At 40.1% G+C, this 27,186-nt stretch overlaps 1 protein-coding gene across 2 annotated transcripts in view; it reads left to right on the top strand.

The window, feature by feature from the left end:
• Positions 1 to 27,186, top strand: part of btbd11b (BTB (POZ) domain containing 11b) — a 70,101-nt gene that overhangs the window by 19,747 nt on the left and 23,168 nt on the right. For both annotated transcript variants that reach the window (XM_026176556.2, XM_026176557.2), the window contains exon 2: positions 25,040 to 25,195. In XM_026176556.2, the coding sequence (XP_026032341.1) occupies positions 25,040 to 25,195 (156 nt within the window). The remainder of the gene's footprint in view (positions 1 to 25,039; positions 25,196 to 27,186) is intronic.

The following is a 27,186-nucleotide window of genomic DNA, read 5'->3' on the forward strand; positions in this document are numbered from 1 at the left end:
CATTGCGTGCCTTACATAATTACGTTGCATTTCTGTGCAGAAGTGAGATAAACTTAACAGCACTGCCAAATAATTTCTTTAAGCACCAGTGTTGTCTTGGCCTTTTTTATCTTGATGATGCGCTCTCACACCCAAATGCTCAGCACAGTTTTAAGTTGTAAGGCAAATTCCTCTGTAAAAAATGGGTTGCAGGCACTGGAGATAAAGACCCTGCCCTTTGGCCTCTGCTGCTACTTCTGGCTGTTTGATAACAAAAACAAAGGCAGAGAGAAAAAAGCTCCTCGGGGTTGACGAGTGATGTCGACCCCAGTGTGACCCTCTGTGGGGGCAAAGAGATTATCAGATAGACATCATAGTGTCTGTTTTAACTGGTGCAGCTGAGGAGGCGATGCTTTATCTCGAACATCAGAAACCGAATACTCTGCTTCTTCGTGCTAAGCACACTGTCTATACGTAGCGCTGATTTTCAGACTGATTGTGGCTTTAATGGATAAAATGAAGCCGGATTCACGCTGATCAAAAAGAGTGGGAGCATTCTTCTTGTCAACGTTTGGAAATTGCAGTGAGAGAGTTTAATGCTATATACCGCTGTAGACCTACATATTTAGATTTAGCCTTGTGGGCTTACCCATGCCTTACAGTGACTGATTTGAGTGATAGCGCAGCATATTGTTCTGAAGAAGAACATTCTCGCCGCTGCTCTAATGTCAGAGCGTGTACTTGGATCAGTCAAGGATCTAAGTGTATACTATGATATGATTTTCTCCATGGACAAGGATTACTGCTGAAGATTCAAAAGAGATATGAGTTATTTGCATATTAATTCTGACAGGATGAGAGTGAGTCTGTTTCTTTCAAAAGGCATACTGATTTACTGACTTGCTTGTACCCAGATTCATGTTAAGCACAGATATTGTGAAGGTTACGAGCAAACAGATGCTTGACAGAAAGGGTTATTTTATGTATAATCGAAGTCAGGTAACCATGAGTGTATAATTTGTATGCAGAGATTTGAAATGTGTCCCCTTTGTGATGCAAATAAATCATGTCTAACTTATCACATGAGGTCTGCCTCTCAAGGCCTGATTGTCAGCAGGAGAAAAACGAGAGCATTGCAAGGATGAATTTGATCTGCTCAGAGACCTGGGACAGATAAATCTTTCAGTTACTTCCAGATGACAAAGTCACATTTTCAAGATTTTTTATTTCTTACCAGAAATGTTGACATTTGGGATGAAGTAGATGAGTGTGATAAGCTTCGTGATAAGCACTTATATAGAGCAGCTAATGGTTTCAAATGATTGAAAGTCCTATTAAAATGTCTCCTCCTATGAGTTAAAGGTCAAACAGTTATGACTTAAAGCAGAATTTGGATATCTCAGTATAAAACAGGTTTACATAGTATATAGAGTCACACCTAAACAGACCAGTCATAATTTTTAGATTTATTGGGCAATGAGAGTTCAGCCTATCATGTCATATTTGACTTCAGATTCAGAAGTGTAAGAGCTCTAGTATGACTCCTTGAAACTGTCAGAAAAGACTTATACAGCTCATCTTTGAAGCAAAACGCTTTTGTTTTTTTAAGTGTCCACCATTTTTGAATTTCTGAGTGATGTTGGATGCATGGATTTGATGCAGCTTCCCTCAAAACCCTATAAAATTCACACATCATAAGTACAAATCATGACCAGAGGAGAAGTAACTCTAGATATATCTAGTGGATTCACTCTGCACCGCTGGCAGGGTCTCAGTGGAATTTAAACCTCATTAAGAAACCATGAAAATATGCTTTACTTTGAAAATCAAACCTACTATATTTCTGTACACATGGAAACTGCATAACACAGCTAGCACTCTGATTTGCTGAGCTCTTCTCGTGTATTGCAGGCGCATTGGAGCCACTCTGAGAAAAATTATGAGGTGGCAATAATACTTACTCTGTACCAAGGCGGCTGGCTTCAACAGTCGAATTCAGTGGTAAAATAATATCCTCAGTCTGTGTACAAGCTAGAAATTCTGCATTTAATATCCTAAAAAAGCAGTTTTAACCAAACAAACACACTCACATAGCCACTATTACACTGCCTGTGTTCTCTACTGTTATTTTGTATTTGCTAGAAATGTTAGCTGTTCTATATGAGGACTTTGTCTGGATCATCAAATGTGCTTTTGATTTGTAGTCGATGGCCCCGAAGCCCATAATGATGTGTCTTTAACAGCGTACAACAGCTGAACTCTGAGGGCCCAAAACCACTGCAGTGATATCACTATGTTGCAGCTCAGGATGAAGGAAGCTTTAAAAAACATCTTTTAAAAAAAAATAAAAGCAAGCCACATCATATTATCTGTTCTGTGTTTATGAAATGAACTCCACTTAATTAGTTGATTCTGTCCTTGTAAGTAAACACAAGCTGCTCCTTCACAGTATCAGTGCTGCCTGCAGGGGACATTTTCTCATTTCTAATCATTAATTGCTCATTTGCATCTGATTCGTATGGGTTTCACATGTTCACTTGGAGCTTTGCTAATAAAAAATTGCCCCATGACATCACAGCACAATGCGCCTCTCCGGATCCATTTGGATGAGACAGCATACCGAACAGAGAGGACCCACATGCTTGAGTTGTGGTTGTGTTGGTTTTGGGGTTTTTTGTCCCATGGTGTAATGAGGGAAAAATGGCAAAGATCCACATGAAGAAAGATTTGTCATGAGAACAACATTCAATGATCCACAAGCAAGAAGCCCCCCAAGCACGCTTTGCGATGACAACATTAAATTTGCTCATGCGGAGGTCTTTTCTTTCTTTCTTTAGTGAGTTATTCAAGAAATGCATCTTATAGGAAAGTAAGATGAATTTCCTGTCCTTGATCATGCCTTTGTGTGCATGAGATCAAGAGCGACTCGTGACCCCTCCTGATCTGTTATTAAAGTTTCTAAGAGGAATATTGTGGCAACATAGGACAACAAGAAACTGCACAGACCCATCGCTTATTTTTAATAGTTCTGTTTGACAGAGAGATGATTTCTGACACTGTATTATTTAGCATTATAGGCACTCTTAGATTAATTGCTTCTCCTCATGTTTCATGTGAGATTATTTAGGGTCATATTAACACGCAGACACAAAACTGACATACATCTGCTTCAAGGCTGTTAAAAAAAGCAAATTGAAGAATATGTCGAGACCTATTCCAAATAAGAAATTTGAACATTTACTACAACAATGAGGTCAGGGTCTAAATTGCTTGCCTGGCTTACACTGATGATAGAAGGGGAGCTGATATAGGTCACCTGGTTGAGCAGGTGAATCATAAGCCTGTTGCAGAGCCTGCTTTGAATCTTCCCTTATGCCATGATTCCCTGAGTGTCTTCCCTGCTCTCTCTCCCAGCTCTCCAAAAAGCGCCCCAAAAATAATAATGGTAGATGGGGAAAGGCACAGATCTGAGATTTGGCAACAAAGCCTGTGAATTTTCTGTCTTACCTGTTCTGTTCTGCTAGTGTCAGGTTCCTCGAGGGGGAAGGAGATTAATATGTCATACTGTGTCTCTGATCCTTCTCCCTGTGTGCACTTTTTAAAAGTCTATGCTGTATTACCTATCCCCATATCCTCAATTTGATCCAGCTTTTAACTGAACTTAACAAGTGCAAAATTGCACTGAAGTAAGAGTACAAAAAAGCTTCATCACTCCTCTTCCTTAAAAAAAGAAAGCTGTTCTGTTAGTGCCATCTTCACACTGATAGAATCTTCTTTGTTGTGTGCTACGACACGTTCCTAGAGAAAAAGGGAGAAAGAGAGGCCTTATGAGACACTTGCACGTGCCTTAACATAATGGAATAGTCCATGTTTGTATGACCTTTGCACAAAATACAGACAGCCAATCAGTTTCTGTTCTTTTCTTTTCTTATTGTGAACTTTAATCATCCTAAAATAATAATGTGACTACAATAAAAAACAAAGAGAAAAAAATCAGTCCACGATCAGTAAAGTCAATCCTCCAACCCTTCAAGTAGCTACACAGTGGTGTTTGATCAGCATGTGTGGGATCAATGAGAATCGTCCTGTGAGTATTCAGCTGTGTGCGGATTTGAAAAATCATGACAGCGTACTGGCTATGTATGTCAGACTGACTCGTTATTGGGGCTACACAGATTCAACACACAGGAACACAATATCAGGAACACAAAAGTCCAGTGCAATTTCATTTTGGCAACGTGCAGACACCAAAATTGGCATATGTTCACACACAGAATCTGTCACTAAACATAGCCACAAGACCCTTCATAGAGGCAGTATTTATTGTAGAGCTATTTTATTGCATTGCCTCATATTGTATTTGTTTTGTTTTTGGGTTGACTCCCCATGGAGGCAGCTGTTTATTTGTGGCAAGTGTCATTACAGATATATGGAACAGAGAAAGGGCTGAGAGAGATTTCCATGCTCTGCCTTTGTGCTAAGCTGAGTGTCTATTGGCTATTTATCCTACATATGGAACAATAATGGCATCGAATCCCAAAAGAGAAAAGGCGGAAGAATATTTCCCTCAAACATTTCCATTAATTGCACGGTTCCATTTTTTAAAACTAAAATCCGTATTGTAGTTTGTATTATATTAGATAGTGTATTGAAAAACTAATGTTAGCTGGAGCAATATAAATCAATTTTTTTCCATGCCTATTTTTGTGTAATGCTTCCAAAATATCAGAACACAGAAATATACTATATGTTTCCAATAAGTGCCCATATGGTGATTACAGTTTAAATCATACTTTGAGTGACTGTCTCTGTTGAAACATGACTATTATATGATGTAAAAAATTACATTCATGCCACATAAAACACAGAAGTAGCAAGAAGTACTTTTTCACTAAATATCCAAAATCATTCGCGATTATGCAGTGATGCTGAAGTAGGATTTTTAAGTCTCCCACCTGCTTCAAACACTTTCTGTAGTATCATAGCCTCTCCTCAACAGCCGAGGCCTGTGGGACATTTTCCCTTTTATATTTGGACAAGGACAAACAGGCTTTTCACACCTGAACACCTGCAGGTTAGAAACTGTACACACCTGCAGAGAAAATCAGCGTGTGACCTTTTGAACTATACTTCATTCTTCATTGCTGCTCTGGCGGTGTTGTTTCTTGTTATCTTCACCTGGTCACATGGCAAGTGCGGGTTGGCGGGTGTTATGGGTGGTATCAGATATAACTCTCCCTGCTGAGGACCTTAGACAAACCACTCAATTAATTTTTGAGATGAAAAGTGAACCAGAGAAAAGTCATCCCTGCTCATTAACCGCTGTAGCTTAAAAATCTGCATTAGCATAATACTGTTGACTTTGACGTGACAAGGACATTAACATTGTGACTTTTGTAAAGGTTGGATCAGGTTCCAAAAAGTGCAAACAGAATAACTTTGTGTTCACTGTAACTTCCATAAATGACAGCTTTGTCCTTTGTTTTTTGTTTTTTTGTCAAGAGATGTGGTTTTTCCCAAGGCCTATGCAGAAAGTGGGAGAAAGAAAAAAGGGGGAAGGAGGGACTGTGCCCAGCAGTTTGCATGCTGTAGTCATTAGTTGGTGTGGTGGGAAGTTTTATTGCTTCCCACTTTTGTCAAGTCAATCCAACAATTTACTCTGCTGCACTCATTCCCTTTCCCCTGTCAATTACATGTACAACTCTTTCTTCTGTGGACATTTCTGGTCAATCAGTGTAATGTTCTGGATGGGTGACCCAGTGGTCTGTCAGCCCTCCGGCTGAGGCTGCGCAATTCCTCGAGTCAACATGAGGGCGGTTGGAGCTCTTAACTGGATGGCTGCAGGCCAGTGGCTAGGATAACCTCCAGCAATTGATGTCATTGTGGCTTTTCTGGTATCAACGCCCTCTGGATGTATGCTCAGCCACGGTAGTTTGTTTTTGCAGGGCAACAGAAAGTAGAAACACCATCCGAGCATTTTTTGGAGGCTTCCTTTGTCCCTGTCTTCTTATTTCATCCCACATGTAGCCGCTGTTTTCTAAACACATGCAAAGCTAGATGGGAGAAAAAAAGCTACATGAAGTCAAATGTGGACTGTGGACTTTAAAACACTGATTACAGGGGTTGACAACAAAGACCTATTTTGGTGCTGTAAAACTTGCTGACCTGGAGCTGACGGGGAACGATTGTGTTTCACATTCTCCTGCAGGCTGTTCTGCCCTGCTCACACAGGCCGGGGGCAGACACACTATCGCTTTTTCCAACCAAAGAGCACTGGCTACTGAGCCCCAACCTTCAGGATGTATTTTTGTCACTTCTGCATGTGGACTTGGACATCACAAGGTCATTGCAAGAGACAGCAGAAGCCTTTTTACGGGTGATTGATAGTCACATCTTGGCAGGTTGTATCTCCACGATACGTCAGGGGAAGTGACTGTCAGTAGCTGGCTGTACTGTCTCCAGATCCTCTCAGGTCTATTGACTGTCAATCACTGTCTCCCTGTTTTCATTGATTTCCTCTCCACTCTTCCTATAGCCAACCCATCACTCCTCACATTGTGATCTAGCTCTTTACTGGTTTAAATATGAGTCAGGAGGGTAATGGCCTCATTTCAAACACCTTTTTGTCAAAAGAGGAAACAGGCTTTTCTAATTACTGCTGACCTGAATGTGTAATTCAAGCCCCTGAATTTCAGCACATTTCATATGTAATTCCTGCAATTTTGGATTACACGCATCACACTTCCTGTGTTATTAATGCTTTATTATCCTCTTCGTCCTGTTTTAATATAGGACAACAGAGTCTTGTTCATTTAGCCAGAGTGTGTTACTCAGTACAGTCGTTTCAACACAGCTAAAGTAGAGAAAACACACACTTATCCATTGCATGTTCATGCATGCGTGCACAGTCACATGCACGCATGCACAAATCCACAAGTGTGGAAGCCGTCTGGTGTGAAGGCGTGTCTGTGGAGTCACATTACCTGTCATTCAGGAGATTGTTGTTTGATGAGCTGAATCCTGCTTCTCAGCTCTCTGCTTGTTATTTTCTACTTATGGACCCAAGGTGCTTCTTGCATCTGCGACTGATATCTTCTCATCTCCCAGTGCTATGGCGACTGTATCACAGACTTTTCTTTGTCTTGACCTAGAGTAAATAACTGGATCACCGGCTCCATCCCCTCAGGGAGGATATGAATGGCTTGCCAGTCATTCGTTGGCAAATAAACATTCTCTGGCAAATATAAATTCGCTGCAGGGGTGAAGAAGCACCGGTGTGACACAAGCTGCTATTCTGACAGTCCAAAGTCCACTGGCTTTTTTTCCATTCACAAGCTGACAGTAGAGTCAAATGAATCCAATCATTTTCTTCTTATATTCAGTGAAGTACTTCCTGTAATAAATTCCATTTCTTTTATTCACTAAACGCAGTATTTAGACCATTAAACTATCGTGCTTTAAAGATCAGGCTCTTTGTTCTCTCATTACATTAGCATAGCAGTGAATGGCACGGTCTTTCTTCATCTAAATGAACTTTATTGATCATTTGAGCACAACAGAAAATAAAGCAATATTAGTTAAGCATGCTTACACATCACCAGTGCCCTTGATGCTTCTGTTCCATTTAAAATCACACATAGATGATTAGCAGTGTAATTGTTATGCAGCATTTTCTTGTAATTTGTTGTCCTTGTTTTGCTGTGTCTGTGGATATTGAACTTTTGTCTGTGTATGTAGTTTTCATTATAGTTTCCCCAAAATCGAAACATAATTAAAAACAGGTACTTAAGGTACTTAGGTTTGCTCAGTTTTTTTTCTCTTTTATTAGTTCAATGGAAAGCAATAGGCTGCCAAGCATACATCTTGAATAGCTCCCATTAATTATATGAGATTCAGTACAAATGCATGGAAATGATTCTACATTATGAGCATTCTGCAACTCCTTTAAATGTGAAAATGTAACCTTTGAATGTGCATGCAATGTTTTATTTTGCACATATTTAGTTTTAGCTTCAACATTAAAAGGTAATGAGTCAGTGTGGAATTATTTAAATGTCACTCATATTATTTAAAATATAAACAAACCTGAGCATTATTTGTTTTCTGTCCAAGCATTTCCTGGATTGAGAGGATTTGTTAAGTACCTTCATTAGTTTCTTGGTACAAATATGAAGCTTTTCACTCATATTAAGGTTAAAATGTAACAAAGAAGTAATGCATTACTTCAATCCCTCAGCCTTAATCCTGTGTGCTTCTTCTTGTCTGAGATGACAGTGTATGTGGTGTAAATCAATACGTTTCAATTTGTTCTCTTTGTAATGGTGACTGGCTGTTTGTCCTTCTCGCACTGAGGCATTTTTTTTATTCGAAGTGGGTGTGTGGAAGGGACTGTGAGACAGGAAATAAAGGATCAATGAATGACTTAATTCAACAAACAATAGCTATATATTTCAGCAGCCTGCTTCACATTTGGAGACAAAGGTATTAGTGACCGCATACACAGGTATCCAGGCTTTCTGTGATAATAAGGATTTGGAGAAAACACCACTTCTGTTTCTTTTGTGCTTAAACAGGATCATGCACACCACTTGCAACTGGACTGAGCAGAGTCACATGGCACCATGCTTTATTAGGTTAAGGTTCCTACTTTCTTTGCAAACCTTGCACACTGCCACTCTATACTTCAAAGTCAAAGTCAAGTCAAAGTCAACTTTATTGTCAATTCTGCCACATGTACAGGACACACAGAGAATAGAAACTTCGTTACTCTCAATCCCTAGATAAAATAGAAAATGAACATTTAAATATAAGAGTGATTAAAAATGCAAGTAAAATATTTTAAAGTAAAAAAAATTAAATAATATAATACAATTTTACATATAACAAGAAAGCTATACAATATACAATATAAGGGTAAATGACATTGAGTGCAAACTTACTTACTTACAGGTTTGTCAGGAGTTAGGGGTCCCAGTCATACCTGGGGCCTCAATCAGTTGTTTGCCTTGCCTGATGAGAAGTGGTACCTCAGCTTCTAAGTATTATTTTTGTATTGGATGTGTTTAGCTGAATTTAGTGAAGGAGGTGCAGGACACAGACTTTGTGAAAAACCAGAGTTTAGTCATAGCAAATGGGAATTTCACACTAAAGATATTGTGCAGGATTTTAGAGGTAGCTGCGTTACCTTCAGGGACACACCAGCTGTTTTGTTTTACCAGTTAACACTTGATTTAGACATGCAGGTTTTGGTTTGATAACATGTACCTACTTTATAATCACTAGTATTATTAGTCTATAAAAGAGAAACTGATATCAAAACACACCTTGAGATAAAAAAAAAAAACCAGTATTAGTCTTGTCATCTAACTCTTGGGAGGGAGTGCTTTTCCCAAGAAATTCCTTTAAAGACTGATCCACTTACCTGTGAGTAATTGTGGTCTCCACCCAATCTGCTACATTGTGCAACCATCAAACACCTCAATGCAATCTACATAAATCACTACATATTGTGCATGCCAGCAATGCGTATGTAAACATATAACTGCCAAAGAGGCAATCTCACACCATTATCTCTTAAGGAAGTGTCTCTAGTGCCCTTTTCACTCCAGCAAACTGCTCAAACACTCCTGCTGCTCCCTCAGGCACACCATATGCTTTAACGTCCTCTCAAGAGTTTCTAAGTCATTGGCTGGTGCTCTTGAGCTTGATTTTACAACAAAGTGTTGCTATTCAACTGCGACTTAATCTTTCAAGTCTTGCTGCTTCACCTCGACTTTCAACTCATTCCTTACACCTAAGTATTTTCTTTTCACACACCCCCTCTGTGCATGTGCCCATCCCAAAGTGAGCTCCTCAGAATTCACACCCACCACGATCGACAGGTCTCACCAAAACAAATGAGCCTTTCCCTTGCAATTTACCTGCACACTTTTATGTTTCATTAGTGTCCTCGTCAAAGTGATGGTTTTCTTTCTGGGAGCTAACAAATTAGTTTCATTTCCTCTCAGTTCTAGCTTGTTACACTGTTGTTGCTTGGTGTCATGAGACAGACAAATTTCTATCTAAATGCTATGTTGTAGAATAGATCCCCATCTAAACCAGCTGTATTGCTACATTTACACACACAGCTGCTAAAGACACGTTTCTCTGTTGATGGCACCTGACGTATTGAAATGTTGTTTAGTTGTCAATCATCCGTTTACTTTGAGGTGACTGGGGGAGTGAGAGAACCACATAGAGAACATAAATTAGAAAATGTGGAAATGCATGAAGTGGTTAATATAAACTATTACTACCCTTACAAAGCACCTTACATGAAAGGAGTCATGTTAGCAGACTGTGTGCAATCAGACATGCTAATCTCTAGAAACCCCACCCCTACCTTTTTAAGGTGCTCACACGCTTCGTTGACACGGCATGTTTTTTGTCCCTGTGCAAATACACGTACTAATACCAAATCTACACAGAATAATTGAAGACCACGAGTGTGACTGATCGAGCAGCGGTTTAAGTTTGATCTTCTCTCTAATTGGAACAGGCAGCTGAGTATTTTGGAAAACTCTAAAAGGCGGATTTCAGTTTAAGGCGTTGGTCCTTCATGCTTACACTCTCCATCAACTCCTTGGCTGTAATACCCCTGGCTGCCAAGTCAGCATTATATAATGCATATGAGAGTGTGTACTGTGAAAACACAGGAGACTGCTCTTATTAGCTTAATGGCAGTAAGTAATGCAAACAGAGAAAATCATTTACAAAAGTCATTACTTTTCAAGCAGTGCAACATGACTGAAGAATGGATGGGAAAATCAAAAGTCTATTAATACCAGTGCTCAGACTTTTGCCACAAGACTGTTGACAGCATGATATTAAACTGTGACAGGCCCTTGGGTGTTTCTACTCTCATTTTTGCTGAAGAAGATATAGGACTCATAAGCATTCCACAAGGCTTATAAGTAAATGGCCTGTATTTGTATAGCGCTTTACTAAGACCCCAAAGCACTTTTAACACAACCAGTCATTCGCACACTGGTGATGGCAGCTACATTGTAGCCACAGCCACCCTGGGGCGCACTGACAGAAGCGAGGCTGCCGGACACTGCCGCCACCGGGCCCTCTGACCACCACCAGTAGGCAACAAGTGAAGTGTCTTGCCCAAGGACACAACGACCGAGACTGTCCAAGCCGGGGCTCGAACCGGCAACCTTCCGATTACAAGGCGAACTCCCAACTCTTGAGCCACGATCGTCCGTACAAGAATTATTTTGTCCTTTGTGCAATTAACTGTCCAACAAGATTTTTGTGCATTAGAAGTCAAACACTCATTGGCATCTGTGGAGAACATTTGAAAAGCAAGCTAACACAACACCCATTTGGGATCATTCGTTGTTCTTCTTCATGCGTAGCTTCTCCAATATACCTTGACATGGATACTTTCTGTTAATGCCTTTAAGGGGGGTTAATGCAAGTAGCTGCAATTTTCAAAACGTGTCCAGTGTGCAGCCCTTCTCAGGCCGATTCACTTCAAAGTCACACTATCATTCTCCGTGAAGAAACCCACACATATGCAGATTTAATTTCACTTTTAAAAGGTCAGTTTAAGAAAAAAAAAATCAAGCTCTTGGGGTTTGGCCCCTTTCCATTTCTGGCTGCGCAGCCAAGTGTATTAAGCTGCACAAATGAAGTGCCACAGTCAACCAAGCAGAAAAATAACTTGTGCTTGCCTCTGTTAGCTAGGGCGGGGTCGGTCCGGGTCAGCTTTGGACTCTCTAGTGCCTGGGGCGGCTTGGACCTGAAGACTGTTAATTACCACTGATGAGTTGAGCGTGAGTGACCTGATGATGATGGACTATATATCTTCCTCACAGAAAAGGGAATGATATGGGAATCAGTGCTTTGATGGGACATGTGGGGAAATGTGGCTGCACTGGTTAGAGGGGTGTAGCAGCAGATATGCATTTTGATGATGTATAAATAATTACTGAGGGAAGAAGAATTTTGCACTGATGAAGAGAAAGGGGAACCACTCCATAGCTCCCACAAGTGCTAGTTTCTGGTGCTGTATATTTTATTTCCCAAAAAACACATAGACCTTTAAATAACTTTAATGCACTCTTTGAACTACACAGTGCACTCCTGTTTGTGTCTTTAAAAGACTCCAGTATCCTTGTTTTGCTGTTTTAAACTTTTGAGTGAACCCCACCTCATAAACTAAGTTAAATGCTGCACTTGGCCATTTCAACAATGGCTCCCTTTTTTGCATTTATATTCCTGGCACGCAATGGGTATGAATCTACAGGGTGAAGCTGGAACAGAGGAAAAGTGTGCATTTGCATGTGCGCATGCTACAGATGTGTATGTAGGCAAGGGTGTGTTTGTATGTGAGCGTGGCGTGCACATTCCCGCTCCATGTCCATGTGTTTGGATTTGAAGCGGGTGCTCTCTGCCAGCTGTTTTTTCCCCACCCTTTTTTTCCTTCTCACAGCAGAGCTAGTGTACCTGGGAGAGAGAGGATGAGAAAACTTGTGGGGGAGAACTTGATGGAGCAGACGGGAGACCCAGCCTACCAACTGCCTGCAGCTGACTGGAGTCAGTTGATGCAGGGGAGTCACCCAAAATACGATAGGCTCAATATTTGCTTTGGCCTGGTTTCCCTGTTTTGGTAAAATATGGACTGTTGGCATGAGCTGTGACAGTTTTAACCTGCAATAACAACTACTTAGGGAGCACATCCTTGGTTGAAACTTTACCTTTCCTGCTAAGGCCTCCATGTGATGCACAAAGTAGCAGCATAGTTTGTAGCTCTTTTGTGTTTAGTGTGCTTTTGAAAGATGGCCGATTTAGTGGGCGATATTGCAAATTGCTCAATTATAGTTTGGCCGATGTTCATCCATATGTATGAGTGCGCTTGTTCATGCACAAGACTTAACAAAAAGCCCACTGTTTTCCTGTCAGACTTTCCACATTTTCCATAATAACCAATACAGCTGAGGCAACCAGGGCTCTTCGCCTGAGGTTCTAATATTGCTGAAAATTGAATGATTACATGTCAGACACGAGTGCTCTCCCCATTATAAAATTGACAGGAATATTTGAAGCCTTGTGAGGGTCATCCCTCGATGGAGGGTCAGAGGGAAGTGTAGAAGCAGCAGGAAGCGGCACACAGCCCCAAGCTTCATCATTCTCTGCCAGGCATGGCCCACTTCCATGCTGTGTCTGTGCTACAAGCAGCCACTTTGCAGAGTCAGAGTGATAGATTACGCTAGGTGAGTTAAACAATTATGGAGTAATTTGGAACTCAGTGTCTCATAAATTGTTAGTCCCCCACCCTGAAACAAGTCTTGCAAGAGTAATGATTCAGTATTCTCAAAAGAAAGTCAGATTAGTCACTCAAGCTAATCTTTGATGCTAATAATGACAGCATTTGGGGCGTGTCAGGGACTCCTGTGCTGTTTTAATGGATTGCATTTATATAGCACCAAAATTCCACTATTCATTCACTCTCACATTCACACACACTGCAGTACGCAAGCTACAGTTGTAGCCACAGCTGCCCTGGGGCAGAAGCGAGGCTGCCATATCGCCTACTGGCCAGAGGGGCCATCACCAGGTGGTAGGTGAAGTGTCTCGCCCAACAACAACAACCGGGACTGTCCGAGCCGGGGCTCGAACCGGCAACCTTCCGGTTACAAGACAAACTGCCAGCTCTTTGAGCCACGATTGCCCGATTGCCATATCTGCTGTGTTGGAAGGTTTTAAAAGAAGGCTTGCAAAACCATAAACATTCAAACTTACACACTTGTGTCAAGAGATAAAGTTAAACACACACACACACACACACACACACACACACCACTGTGACATTGCATTTTTATCCTCAGAAGAATAAGAGCAGAGTAAGAAGACCGTCGTAGTGTACACTGTGCAGGATGTTATCATGCAGGTGGCTGATAACTGACTCATCTGTCGACCGTAAATATAATAAACTGGCATAAATCGGGTATGAGGGAACAGGACATGCCATAGACGTGTCTCTGTAGTGACGCACAAGATGGCAGGGGTCTAGCTTGTCTGCTGGGATGGCAGCAGTTATCAGATTATTTCCGCCAGTTTTCAGACATGAGACTCCTGGGAGGAGCAAGGGATAAAAATAGAGATAAATTTTGTGGCCAGCAGTTCCGTGGTGGTAATGATTGGACATCACACATAGAGTAACCTTTAGGTGTAAATTTGTGTCTTAACATTTAAGATGTCGACACAAACAACAACAAATAAACCTAACCAATCACTGGATTCAGATGACCAAGTGGTCTGTGTTGGAAGCACAAAACAAACTGTGCTCCACAGGAGAAGTAGAGGAAGCATAACGCAGGTGTTATTCTGTATTATTCACATTGTTAATAAAACCCAGAAAAGGCCAAAACTGACAACATATTATTCAGCCTCACAATATGTTCTGACTTCACCAGACTGTGGCCCTCAGCTTCAAGCTTATTTGTTTCAACAGTGGCCTGTAAAATATACCTTCAAAAACCTCTGCAATGGCAGCACCCCTGCCTCACAACAAGTAAGAAATATGAAATTTCTATGATTAAAAAATATGACAATTGCACAGAGAATGTTATATGGTATTCTCTGCACTTTGAGAGCCAAGGATTGTGTGAAAATAATATTTGTAGACGTTGAAGGGGACACCCCAGTAGTGTTATCTTCCTTGCTGATCTACAGGGTACAGGGTGCATTACAGGTGGAAAAACTAAGTGGGTGCCTACACACCCAAACTAGAATTACTCATTATGAAGTGACGTCATGTGTTCCACATGTTATCAAACGAGAGGACTGTACTGCAAAGCAAGATTTCATCTTACCCAGTTAACTTCAGGGTTCACCCTGTGACTTCAGTAGTACTAATGCTGTCTTACCTGGATTTATTGGCACGGTAACTTGCTGCGAATCTAACTGTGGAGCAGGTTATCTATTAGAGATCAACAGGCATGAAATCACTGCCTATTGACCAATCAGTTTTCTGGAACTGAGCGCTACATTTGAATTCTGTTTTTTGAACCATTAAAGAGCACAAAGGCTGAAGCTGAAATAAGTCTTTTAACCAGCAGGGAATTGATGAAGTGGCTCTAGTTGTATAAACAACTCACTTTATAGATGATCAACAATCCTGCTGTCGTATGATGCTGCTTTTTTCATAAACTCACATCATCTCTGCTGAGGGTGGGCTAGTTACAATCACAGGAAACCCTGTGATTGTGTAATGAGGAGTCAAACAATAAAAGTACTGTAACTTTGTAGAAAGCCCCCCAAAAACATTTCAAAGGAAAATGACCCAAATGAAAGACACTCAAAGGTAAAGCTAAAAATGCAAAATCCAAATCTGTATTTTGAGAGGTCAAAAACATGAAGCTACCAGCGAGGAACATGATTCCAAAAAAGGAACAGGCCGTGGAACAATCCAAAAGAGCTAACACAAAGAGATCAACAGTAATGCTAGAAAGTCCAAAAGAAAACACCGGGAATGCAGAGGGCAGTACAAGACTTGGGGAAATAACTGAGCATAACAATCTGCCACAGTGGGATTGGGAAGAGGAAACAGGTGGAGAACACAGGTGATGCAGGCAAAACAAACAACGATAGAAGATTACTAAAGGAAATGAAACTGACAAATGGACAAACCAAAAATTACAAAATAGGAAAAGAAATATTTTAAAGTAAAACATGACAACAATGCAAAAACCATGACGGGCTGTGGAGCTAAAACAAATCACAAACATATAGTTTAAAATGAGGCTTAATATTTTCCTTTTAACCACTGTGAACTGTAGTTGTCATCAAGTGTTACTCAGGCAGGTGTAAAAGTGTAGGGGGAATGTTTTCACATTTGAAATGTTCAAGTTCTGTTTTATAGCAGCTGAACCTCTGTGTTGAGTCAAAATAAACTGCTCATTTTCAGCGGGATGATTGTTGACTCTGGTCTCTTCATGGAATTTGTTAACAGTAAAAATATTACCACAGCTGCCCCGTGTCTCCGTGATGACATTTCAAATATAATTTCTCCTATACATCATCCACTGATGTATACAGCGTCCCTGTGGATTACAAATCCCGATGTCATCATTCGTCACTTGTCCTTACATCCATCGCCGTGTCTAATGTATTGCCTAGAATACGTTGAATCATGCTCTCTGCCTCCTTATTGGAAATGCCATGTTTGTTGCATGTTACTGGGATTAAGTGTAGATTCATATCTGCAAACAGAGTTGAGTTCTTCCTATCCTGACCAGTAATCTAAATATGTGCCAAGCACTTCCTGGGAAACCTTCATCTCATAGGTACACGCACATAACAGACACATGCAGTCAGACTGAGACACACACATGTGATGCAGACACTCATGGACAGAAATAAACATTGAACTGTGCATATATTGCACACAGGCAGTGACTGCACCTTTGCTGCCTGAAGCACTTACTGTCTTATCTACTTTGGGCTTTGCTTCACATTTATGGAATTTTAATGTCCAAGAGCCTTTTTCACTTAAAAGCTCCAAATGTTTACAAGCAGCTCCATATGATGTCATCCCATTTAAAAATGACCCAAAGGGAAAAATCCCCTCGCAGCAAATCTCGTTTTATGACATTAGTCATATCCTTTAATTACTCCAGTGCCCTCGGTGCTAAATGAGCAATTACTTTAGAACACTGTTGCATTTAGCATGACTGCTTCATGTATTTGTTGAAAATTCAGAGTCTTCTCTTTTTTTTCTGCATAATTCATATGTGCTCTCTTTTTTTATTTTGACTGCGTGCAGGAGATTTCATTTTTTCCCCCTTAAATTCCTACCTACATCAGATTATGTGAGGTAACGGCAAGAAGGAAAATACCATTGCACTTATTTTTAGGACTCTCCCAAATGCTTGTAGAGAAGCAGTGCAGGACGAGCGGAGAGATTACGGCTCAGTGACTTCAGATTTTTCCCTGCTGCTGATTGCCAGTGTTGTCTGGAAAGCATCCTGCGGGAAGCGTGCAACTCACGGATATTACACACAGACTTATTACCCTTGACAGAAGAAATGAGATGAAAAGAGAGAAATAATAGTGAAAGCAGCACTACCTCAGGGTGGAATAACACACAGCCAGCAGGCAGTGCTGGTTTCTCTTTGATTGGAGAAGATTGCATAATTCTAGTTGTGCCCTTGTTGTGTGTCGGTCACCCGTCACAAGTCCTCTGTGTGTGTGTGTGTGTGTGTGTGTGTGTGTGTGTGTGTGTGTGTGTGTGTGTGTGTGTGTGTGTGTGTGTGACTTTGGGTGTAGGGTTTGTGATTTTTTTGTTTACTTCTATGGTATGTTACTCTCTGTTTCCTTTTTTAGCTCTTAGTTCCTGTGTGTTGCTATTTGCAGCAATTTCGCAGGCACTATCTTGAGAAAGCCGGCATTTATTCCTTAAAAATTGCAGATTCTGGGACTCTCCTCAGCTCTTTCTGGGACAGTGGCGCGGCTGCCCCTCTGTTGGTCTTCCTTGGTCTCTTGTGTTCTGGGGGCCTCTGGATGTCTGGAGTTTTGATCTCCTCCATACCTGCTCATGCCCTGGTGGATGGGGCTTTGGCCCCCCCACACCCTCTAGCTGATCATTACATGAACCTTTTAAAAACAAGCACGTTCATGCTCACAGGTGTACACATGGGTGCTCACACACACAAACTACACCCTCCTTGGCTCCTACCTCAAAGCACACTGTGTGCTGTCGATATTACGTGCTGCACAATAATGTTTAATATTTAGTATTTACTGTTATATTCCCATATATCATCGTGATGTTGTTTATTGTATTGCTCTCGTTTTCTTCTGCTTGCTTTCTTTTTTCTTTCTCAACAGGTGATCCAGGTGATTGATATATGTATTTTTTTTGTCTACTTATTTAGTTGGTTTTTGTTTTTTTGCCCTTTATCCCCGTCCCTCCTCTCCGCTGTTTTTTCCCCCTCTTCCTTTCTCCCTTTTCTTTTCCTCATTCAAGTCTGTCCCGTATCTAGCAAGTGAAAATAAAAAAATAAATAAAATAAACAATAAAAGGTGAATCAAATAGACCATTATGGCAAAGCTGGGATGGTCCATTTGGTAAAGTAAATCCGTTGGGCATCTTTCCTCGCCTTTAGACAATAATTCTGATGGCAAAAGAGCCAAACGGGACAGGCAAAGAAAAAAAAGAAATTGCAGATTTATTATCCATAGTTCAGTCAGCTTTTGTTATGCTGCTCAATTAAGTTTACTGTTTACAAGACGTGAGATTTCTACAATTTTGATGTCTAAATTGTAAAAACAAAAAGCAAAAAGAAGATACTTACTACCAGATACTACTAATGAAGGAGAGTCTTACAAAAGCTAGCCCAGTTAATGGCTGAATAGTCAGTATAAGAGCTTAACGAGCTGTGGTAAATAAATGTGGAAAATATTAGTGAGAAATTTGAAATTCAGATTATCTGTGTTTAAGTGAATTTATATTAAAAAATTTGATGTCCATGTTTTTCCAGTATTTCTTTTAATGGCACCCAACATGAGAGATAGATTTGAATTAATTTGCATTAATGTGCAATTTCTTCATTAAATGATATGTAATTATAGTGGAAAAATGCACTACAGCTGAGAAAAACACTTCATATTTATAGCTATAAACTTAAAAGATATTGCATTTACAATTAAAAGTTTTAGCAAATGGTTGCCCATTTGTACTTTTAAAAGACCTGGTTTCATTTTGACCACTTGCAAACTTAAGTTCACTATTCTGTCTCCATTAGTCAATTTTTGGGGTCTATTTTTCTGTCCGTTAGCTCCAGAGGAAAATATCTAGGCCTTTACCTTCAAAAATCTCCCTTTTTTCTCATTTTCTTTTAGAGATTTACAGAAAGCATCCAACAAGTTTATCAGAGTGTACCTGCAGCAGCCTAGGCTAGAGGTTTTCAGGTTGGCCTGTAGGCCAAATGTTCCTTTATTGTGAATGCAATATGGTAAATGGCCTGCATTTGTATAGCGCTTTACTTAGTCCCTAAGGACCCCAAAGCTACATTCTATATTCAGTCAGTCACCCATTCATTTACACACTGGTGATGAAGCTACATTGTAGCCACAGCTGCCCTGGTGGCGCACTGACAGAGGCGAGGCTGCCGGACACTGGCGCCACCGGGCCCTCTGACCACCACCACTAGGCAATGGGTGAAGTGTCTTGCTCAAGGACACAACGACCGAGACTGTCAGAGCTGGGTCTCGAACCGGCAACCTTCCGATTTCAAGGCGAACTCCCAACTCGTCTACATATTAAAGGCAGAATGCACTGAATTGATTGTAATCTGTCTATTTGCTTCCTGATTTGTCAGTGTGTAATGGACTTGCTTCAAACAAGGTCAATGATGAGGTGTGACCTCAATCAAAAGAATCTAATCGAAGACAAGAGCGAATCGCGCTAACAACTGAAGCAGAAACACTGTAAAGGGCAAGGTGAAAAAAAGCTTGCCACGTTGTCGAAGCTTCAGAAAGCACGAGCTAATTGTGTCCCTGAAGGTGTGAGACAGTGACTCTATCAGCTTGTAGTGGCATCATTGTTGTATTTCTAACACACCCATGACCTCTGTGTGGAGGAGGGGTGTCAATAAAGGATCAATGTAATGCTGTATTCATTTTTAGATTCATTATATGAAACAGGCGCAGGATTTGTTTTCAGTGGGCTCTCTCCTTTGATCATGTGCAAACAAAAACAAACCTAAACCCACAGTTGGGACGTGTTTCCTTCGGCGGTTTACTCATACTTGTATAAGAACACATCAGGAGGCTTGTGTGCTTCCTTCGGAACAACACATCACGTAAACTCGGGAGCCTTTTCCATTCTGCATTCTGGATCATCAGCAGACTGTATCTTGAACGTGACTACAGAAGAGGAAATATTCAGTTTGGGTTTAGCTGAACACATTGTTCTACCAGCAGATCACATCCCCATGAAGTGTCTGGGATTAAGACTTTTTAATTACTGATAATTATGTGTGTGTGTCTGCTTTTGTGTGCACGCTCTTCAGTGTTGCATACAGCGTGACTTGTTATTAACTTGTTTGCAGCTCCTGTAAATGAGCATTTGTGTGAATGTATGTGTGTGTGCGTGGTTCCCTCTGCCAGTTTCCTAATTTTACCAGACATTTTGAAGGGTACATTTACTTTTTCACAGAACTCCTTCACACCCGTGTGGTGAGCACAGGTCTAAAAAATTGAAAGCTTGTGGCTACCTCAGACCATACTGTGGTTACCTGAGAACCCAAGCCAAAACCATACCTCTGGAGATTTACAGTCTACCCATGCATACCTGGTCTGTAATAAAAAAAAATACTAGCTTTATATTTACGCCCCTTTTCTTTCTGCAGTTCAATTACTCTTGATGGCAGCCTTCAGGAGTAAGAAAGGAATTTTAACACATTTCACCGCTCTGTTTTCTGCTTTCTGTCGTGCTATGTCTCCCTCTATGATCACTTGCTCAGTATACATATGGTGGCCATCTGGCCTGGCAGAACAGTCATGGAGCCTAGCGTGGGGCAGCACTACTGTGATCCATGTACAGTAACAACATTATTAACCCTTTACAGCCAAAAAGAGTGTTTATGTCAGGCCTGTATGATTTTTTTGACTGTCTGCCCTTCTGCTTTCTTTTTCTCACTCTGCTATTTAAATAATAGGTCAGATCATCTTGTACATTTGCATTGCTTAAAGTGCTTTTTTTCTAAAACAAAGCCCCACTCTGCTTTCTCTGTACCTTATCTGCATGTAAAAAACTGAAGCCAGCGTTCCTGCAGAGCTAAAATATGTTTAGAGAAGTGCACTTCCCTGTGCGTCCCTCCAAAATAGATTTTAAATGCAGGGTAGGAGCCACATCGAGGTCAGCATTCCTGCCCCACTGCTCTAGTCAACCCTGAGAAGAGTCAGCAGATCCATACTACTACTACTACCACTGCTACTACCACTACTACTACTCCTTCCACTACTGCTAATCAAATCAACAAACATTGCAGTTTTTTTAAATTCATATACAGACTCACAGTTTAGGTAACATTTAGTGATATTTTGGGGAAATCCTTCTAGCTGAAACGTTAAGAAAAGAAGACTAAAGTTTCATGCTTGTACATTTCTGTGAATTTAAAGGATTTGTGGTTTGAGCGCATCCAAGTTGTCACTGGGTGAGAAGTGCAGGTTGCCAGTCCATTTCACTGGGAAGATTAAAATGTGTTTATTATTGTATAAAGATTTATTTTAACCCAGACTATGAAAAAATATGAATTCACCAGGCAGGAGTGCAATAGTACACATCTATCCAAAAGTTAGTCTTGTAAAATCTAAAAAAAAACCCCACAAAAAAACTGTGAATTAAGAGTTTGTAACACATGTCTCATCTCAATATATTTTAGTGGCAAACATGAAATACATTGGACCGTGCAGTGGGTCTGTGCAGCTGTCTATCACTGAATATGACTAAGGTGCATTCTGTGACATCTTAATGGGAACTCCTGCACGCGTTACTTCTTCTTCGTTGACACTGTCTTGCCTGGAGGATCATCCAGCCTCATCTCTTCAGCAACACTGAATAGCTGCCATATGGCAAACGCAACCGGCCCACTTAAAGAGAGGCAGGTGCCCGATAGGATATCTCAGTATTATATAACCTAGCGTGGTTGCCAACTATTATTTCTTTATGATTATGCACAATAATAAACTTAAAACATTATGTGAGGTAATTGAAAAACCTGAGAGCATTTCCCAAGAGATTCAAAGTGTAAAGACAGAGTGACATCTGGAGGAAGATACTCACGCAAACATAGACACAGAGAGAGCAGCCGCAGTGGCTGCCTGGCATGTAAGAGCTCCATCAGTGCCTGCCTGAGGTTAGACAGTGCCTTGCATTAGGAGGCAAAGAGCCAGTGAGTCACCTTGCCTCAGTCTATACTCAGAGCAACCACCATCACTGTCAGCTGGTTCTGCTATTTCCCTGAACGAGATTAAGGAGCATGACAGTTGAACGATCAAATGTAATGTATGTTTGTTAGATTTTTTTTTTACTTCTATGTTTATACACAAGTTAAAAAAGCCAGAATGATGGATCTCATTGCTTATTTACTTTTACAAACTAGTTGGCAACTTATCACGGAGACAAAGTCTGACAAACACTTGTTCTGCTGTGATGAATGTACTGTAAACAATACAGTCAGAGCAGCCATGATAATACCATTTCAGAGTTTTCTGCGTGACATTCACTAAAATTTTGTTTCTTTTGTTGGTGAATATCTAACAATAGATATGTGTGATAAAGCAGTAATACTGCAAGCAGTCCAGGGTGTACCGCACCTCTTGACCAACGACAGCTGGAATAGGCTCTGCCCTTGCTGCAACACTGAATTACAAATATGTTTAAGAAGACGGATGGATGGATGGATGGATGGATGGATGGATGGATGGATGGATGGATGGATGGATGGAAAGAATAATAGGAAGTTATGCCATAAAGGGTTATTTACGACCTGAGAAGATTTATTTATTTAGAAGTAAATGAAAGACTGTCAATGGACCAAAGCCTACTGCATCCATAAACACATATTTTTCCATCACTGTGCTATGGGGATGATATGGTGACCACTTTGGTATAATAAACAGGTTGCTGTAATATTTTGTACAAATATTGTACAGTTCCTGTTATTTTTGCTGGCTTGATGATAAATTGGCTGCATCACTTGCGGTTTATTTCAGAACTTTTGTATAACTTTACTGTGAAGACTAATTTACAGCCATCCAAAGTTGTGAATTTCAAGAAGAAAATGTAGTTGTGATATTTCTGTAATACCAGATTTATTTATTACTACAAACTATTTTTGGTGTAGTAAACCTAATACTGATGGTAAGTAGGTGTTAAGTAACTTGCCTTTAAAAAGCTGTATTCTTTTTTTTAGAGAAAAAAGATATATAAATAACATGTTATGTATGTTTATCATTATCATAACTTTTTTGACAAAAAGTATCAAATTGAATTCGTTAGCCTTTTCTATTCATCTTCACAAGATGAACAAATAAATAAATAAAATTAATAATGAAAGATTTACTGGTTTAAAATGAATTGGGCTTTTTTGAAATCATTTTATTATAATTGTTGTATGTGTAGTGCATTATTGTGCTAGATCACAACTGGATGCCTTTAGTCTGGGCACATCAAAGGAAGTAGGTCATGAGTCCTGTAGGCACACTGAATGGGCTATTTACTCTGATGTATAATTGTTTGAAAGGAAAGTAAGAGGCTGGAAGGTGCCAGGGTATCCCTCCTGCTGGTTTAAATGGTTTAAGATGGATTTCCAGCAGTTTGCACAACCGCATGTCAAAGAAGGCACATTGTGAGCAATAAAAGCAATAACAAAGGTGTTTTAAAGAAATCCCTGTAGACAGGTTCCTTATGCAGAAACAGAAAGTAAGTTTCTTTTCTTTATACTCTGTCTTGCTGGTTCATGTTGGACTCTGACTGACAATGGAAGCGAGTAAGACCACCTGACACTGGTGCAGCAGATGATGACATCTTGTCCCTCAGGCTGACAGTAGCTCTCTGGTTTTACAAAGATATAGATTAGATAGTGCCAAGACTGCTGCTCTCTAGGTTTACAGGATAAGCAACTGTGACTTATTGACTGTTTTTGCACCAGGATTTTTTATTCCTTGTATAATGCACAGTGAACCACAATCATAAATAATGTATGATTACAGGTATTACCTCAGATGAGAGCTGAAACATCTTGAAAAAACTTAAGGAAGTTCAGTCGCTTTTTTTCCAAGCTCCTTAGCTCACCATGACCTAAATGACCGAGAACCTACAGACACTACGATTACAAGTATCTTTTTATAAACCAGCACATTTAAAGAACTTCTTTGAGTTGATTATTAAGGCTGTTTGGGTTTTTTTTTTTTATCTCTAGGTGTTAGTGGTGCTACACTTGATCTTTCTATTTGCAAATGTAAGTGAACATGCGCTCATATGTTAGAAAACATTTTTCAAAAAGTAATATTCCATGAATAGTGCATTAATTTGATGATCATTTAGATTGTCCAGTCAGTGTGTAAAAAAAACTATTACAAAAACTATTTATGTCGGCCTTTTGCATGCATTTTTTCCTGCCTTGTGAAAGTAAAAAGAATCACTTCATAAGTAGCTGCCTGCTTCCTGCACAACAGAATAATGAGTGCCACATGTACATGTGCATTTAACTTGGAAGAATATTCTAATAGACATTAAAACCAAAGCTAATTTTCCATCAGTGATTAGAGGGCTAAGCAGAGAGTCGCAGCCTTTAGTCATTTCATAAGTTGACACCCTGCGAACATTGAGAAGGCTGCAGCACAAAGCTGCAGAGGAATCAGAAACTGTCAGCAGAGCGAAATGGAGAATCTGCCTCATCACTCACAGAACGAGGAAGAGCTGTGAATAATGAAACCACATTTTAAATATTACACGTTATTACCTTTGGGAGAAGTGTCTGACAGGTGTAGCTAGGAGGCAGAAATACTACATTGTATTGCTTCCATTGTTTTCACAATCAAACTCTCACTCTGGATATAAATAATTATGCGCGCAGTTTCTAATATCCTGAACCTTTGTGTTCTTTCCATTTATATGATAGGAGGAAAATGAGATATTAATGACATTTTAGAATGAATCTACCAGTTTTAATCCTTCAAGAATATGAGAAAACAACGCAGCATATTTATTGTATTTAGCAGGGACATTTCTCCAGAAACAAATAGTACTGGATATACAATTGCTAAAAAGCAGTTTTTGCACAGGGGGACTCCAAGCACAGATGACAAAGATAGAAGATACCACTGGTGAAAAAAATCAAACCTGTAAACATTAAAAATGCAGCCACAATAAAAACACAAAAACTGTGTCCGATACATAGTTTAAATGATCCCTTTTTAGAGCGTGCACGCCTGCCTGTGCTATAGCATGAGTCCCACATGTACATGTGATATTCATCTGTTTTTCTCTCGCTCTCAGGTGTGCTCAGCCTACCCGAGGGTCTAACTCTTCAAAGGGACCAGCAGCAGCAACGAGCTGGGAAGAGTGGAGAGGGAAACACCTACAGTCAGTCCGAACTGCGCTCCATTGAACAGTGCTTACTGGCCACGAGAGTGGGCAGCATCTCTGAACTGAGTGAGTCGTATATGTATGTGTGAGTGCATGCATGTGGAAAAGTGGAGGTGCAGAGGTGAGAAAACTATTATGTACCCCTCCCCTCCAGAGCCACTATGCATTTGAGCAAGGCATTTGGTTATTCGGCTCTTTCTTTGGAGCCGTTTGTGTCCCATAAAAATATTACAGGGCTTGTGATGCTTATTCAACATGCTTTTCTGTTTCTGTGCACAGAGCCATAGAAAGTTGTTTCCCAGCTTCGGTTTTGACAGTTGACTGAGATGTTTTTTAAAAATGAAAAAAAAAAACCCTCAAGTAAAAAAGTTCAGTCTCCACCAACGCCTGTGGGATAAATTTGCAAGTGAGGTCTTATCATCCGACTTTCCCAACAGTGAACATTTTTCACAGCAGACATTTTGACTTGTTACAGCATAAACCTTACTGATGACTCTGTTCTACACAAATGTCCCAGTAAGCCATGCAAATGTGACCGTGAGACAGCATACCCAAAACTCTTACTGCTTGAATTCAGCTGTTATTATTAAAATTATGTTGGAGCGAAGCAGGACAGCTGCATTTCAATATCTTGTCAAAAGACTTTGCAGAACAGTACGGCTTTTATAGCATCACATTCGTGTTCACAAGTCACAACTGCAGCTGTGATATTTATAAGTCTGCACTTTATATGTTAGCACAGTTTTGGATACCTGCTTCATATAACACGACAAGACATTGCTTGAGATGAGTACTTTAGTTCTTTTTAGAGGCCTGAACTTTAAAAATACAGTGTGTGCATCAGTCTTTAATCACTGAGGTTTGAAAGCCTGCAGAAATCTTGCAGGCGATTTTCAAAACGATTCCAAAACACAAGGGGAGAAAAAGGAAATTCTCTTATCACTTACAGGTATTGTAGAAAAATCTCCATCCTTGAGGTGATGGACATGTCAAAATTCAAGTTTTATCTTTGTGATTCCTGCTGCTTTTACTTATGACATTTTATCTAGCAACAACTTAAGGATGGAGATTCCTTCCTACAGCAGAAGTTCCCACTTCAACCCCTAAGATCCCATGGTGATCCACCGCCCCTTTGCACACTGAGGAAAGTTGCTGTTAAAGTTTCAACTTTGACTCTCCCATAGTTTTGCTGACAATAAAAATGGTGCTGGGGTCTAATGGGTTAATCATGACATGATCAAATTTATGTCATAACATCAAAACTCAAATCTGTGTAGCCAACTTTAAAAAAAAAAAATCTAAAGTCATGAAGGGAATTTAAAAGCAAACAAACAAAAAAATTGGCAGGCCCAAGACGTGATATTTATATTAGTAGACGTTTAACCATATTATCCTTCTTTGATTCAATTATCATGTGTAGATCCAACATGCCTTTGCTTCATACAAACAGTACTGTGCAAAAGGCTTAAGCTGGTCCTCATTTCTTTATATTTTGCTTACAAGGAGCCAGGCTTTACTGTAATTTTTTAAAGCAGTCTTGAGCAATAGTTCTCCAGGATCAAAGTTTTTTTTCTTTGGAGAAAATGAATTGTATCTTTAGGCACTTTTTACTTGCTGTCTGTTGCAAAAAAAAAACCCCTCAAACATCATATGCCAATGGTAACACAGGTTTAAAACAGTACTTTTGCACAAAGAGCTATTAGCCAAAACTATAAGCCAAACAGAAGTGTCAGGCCTAAAAACAGATGAACGGTATCTGAAAGGCATGCCATTGACAAGAAAATAAGAAATCCAGCAAAGACCTGACTCTGTACCTCCAGGATGCATCTGATCATTTCAGTTGATTCTTCTACTGTTCACTGAAGCCTCATCAGAAATGGTCTGAGTAGAAGGGTAGCTGCCAGGAAGCCATTCTTAAGGAAGGGAAACAGGGAGGAAAGGCTGAGGTATGCCAAACTGGACTGAAAATAGGTGGTAACAGGTCTAATTAAGTGATGAATCCAAATTTGCCTTTTTTGGTTTAAAGCATTGTTGGTATGGAAGGTGTCAGGAGAGAG

Source organism: Astatotilapia calliptera, chromosome 7, assembly GCF_964374335.1.
Source record: "Astatotilapia calliptera chromosome 7, fAstCal68.1, whole genome shotgun sequence".
Classification (NCBI taxonomy): Eukaryota; Metazoa; Chordata; class Actinopteri; order Cichliformes; family Cichlidae; genus Astatotilapia; species Astatotilapia calliptera.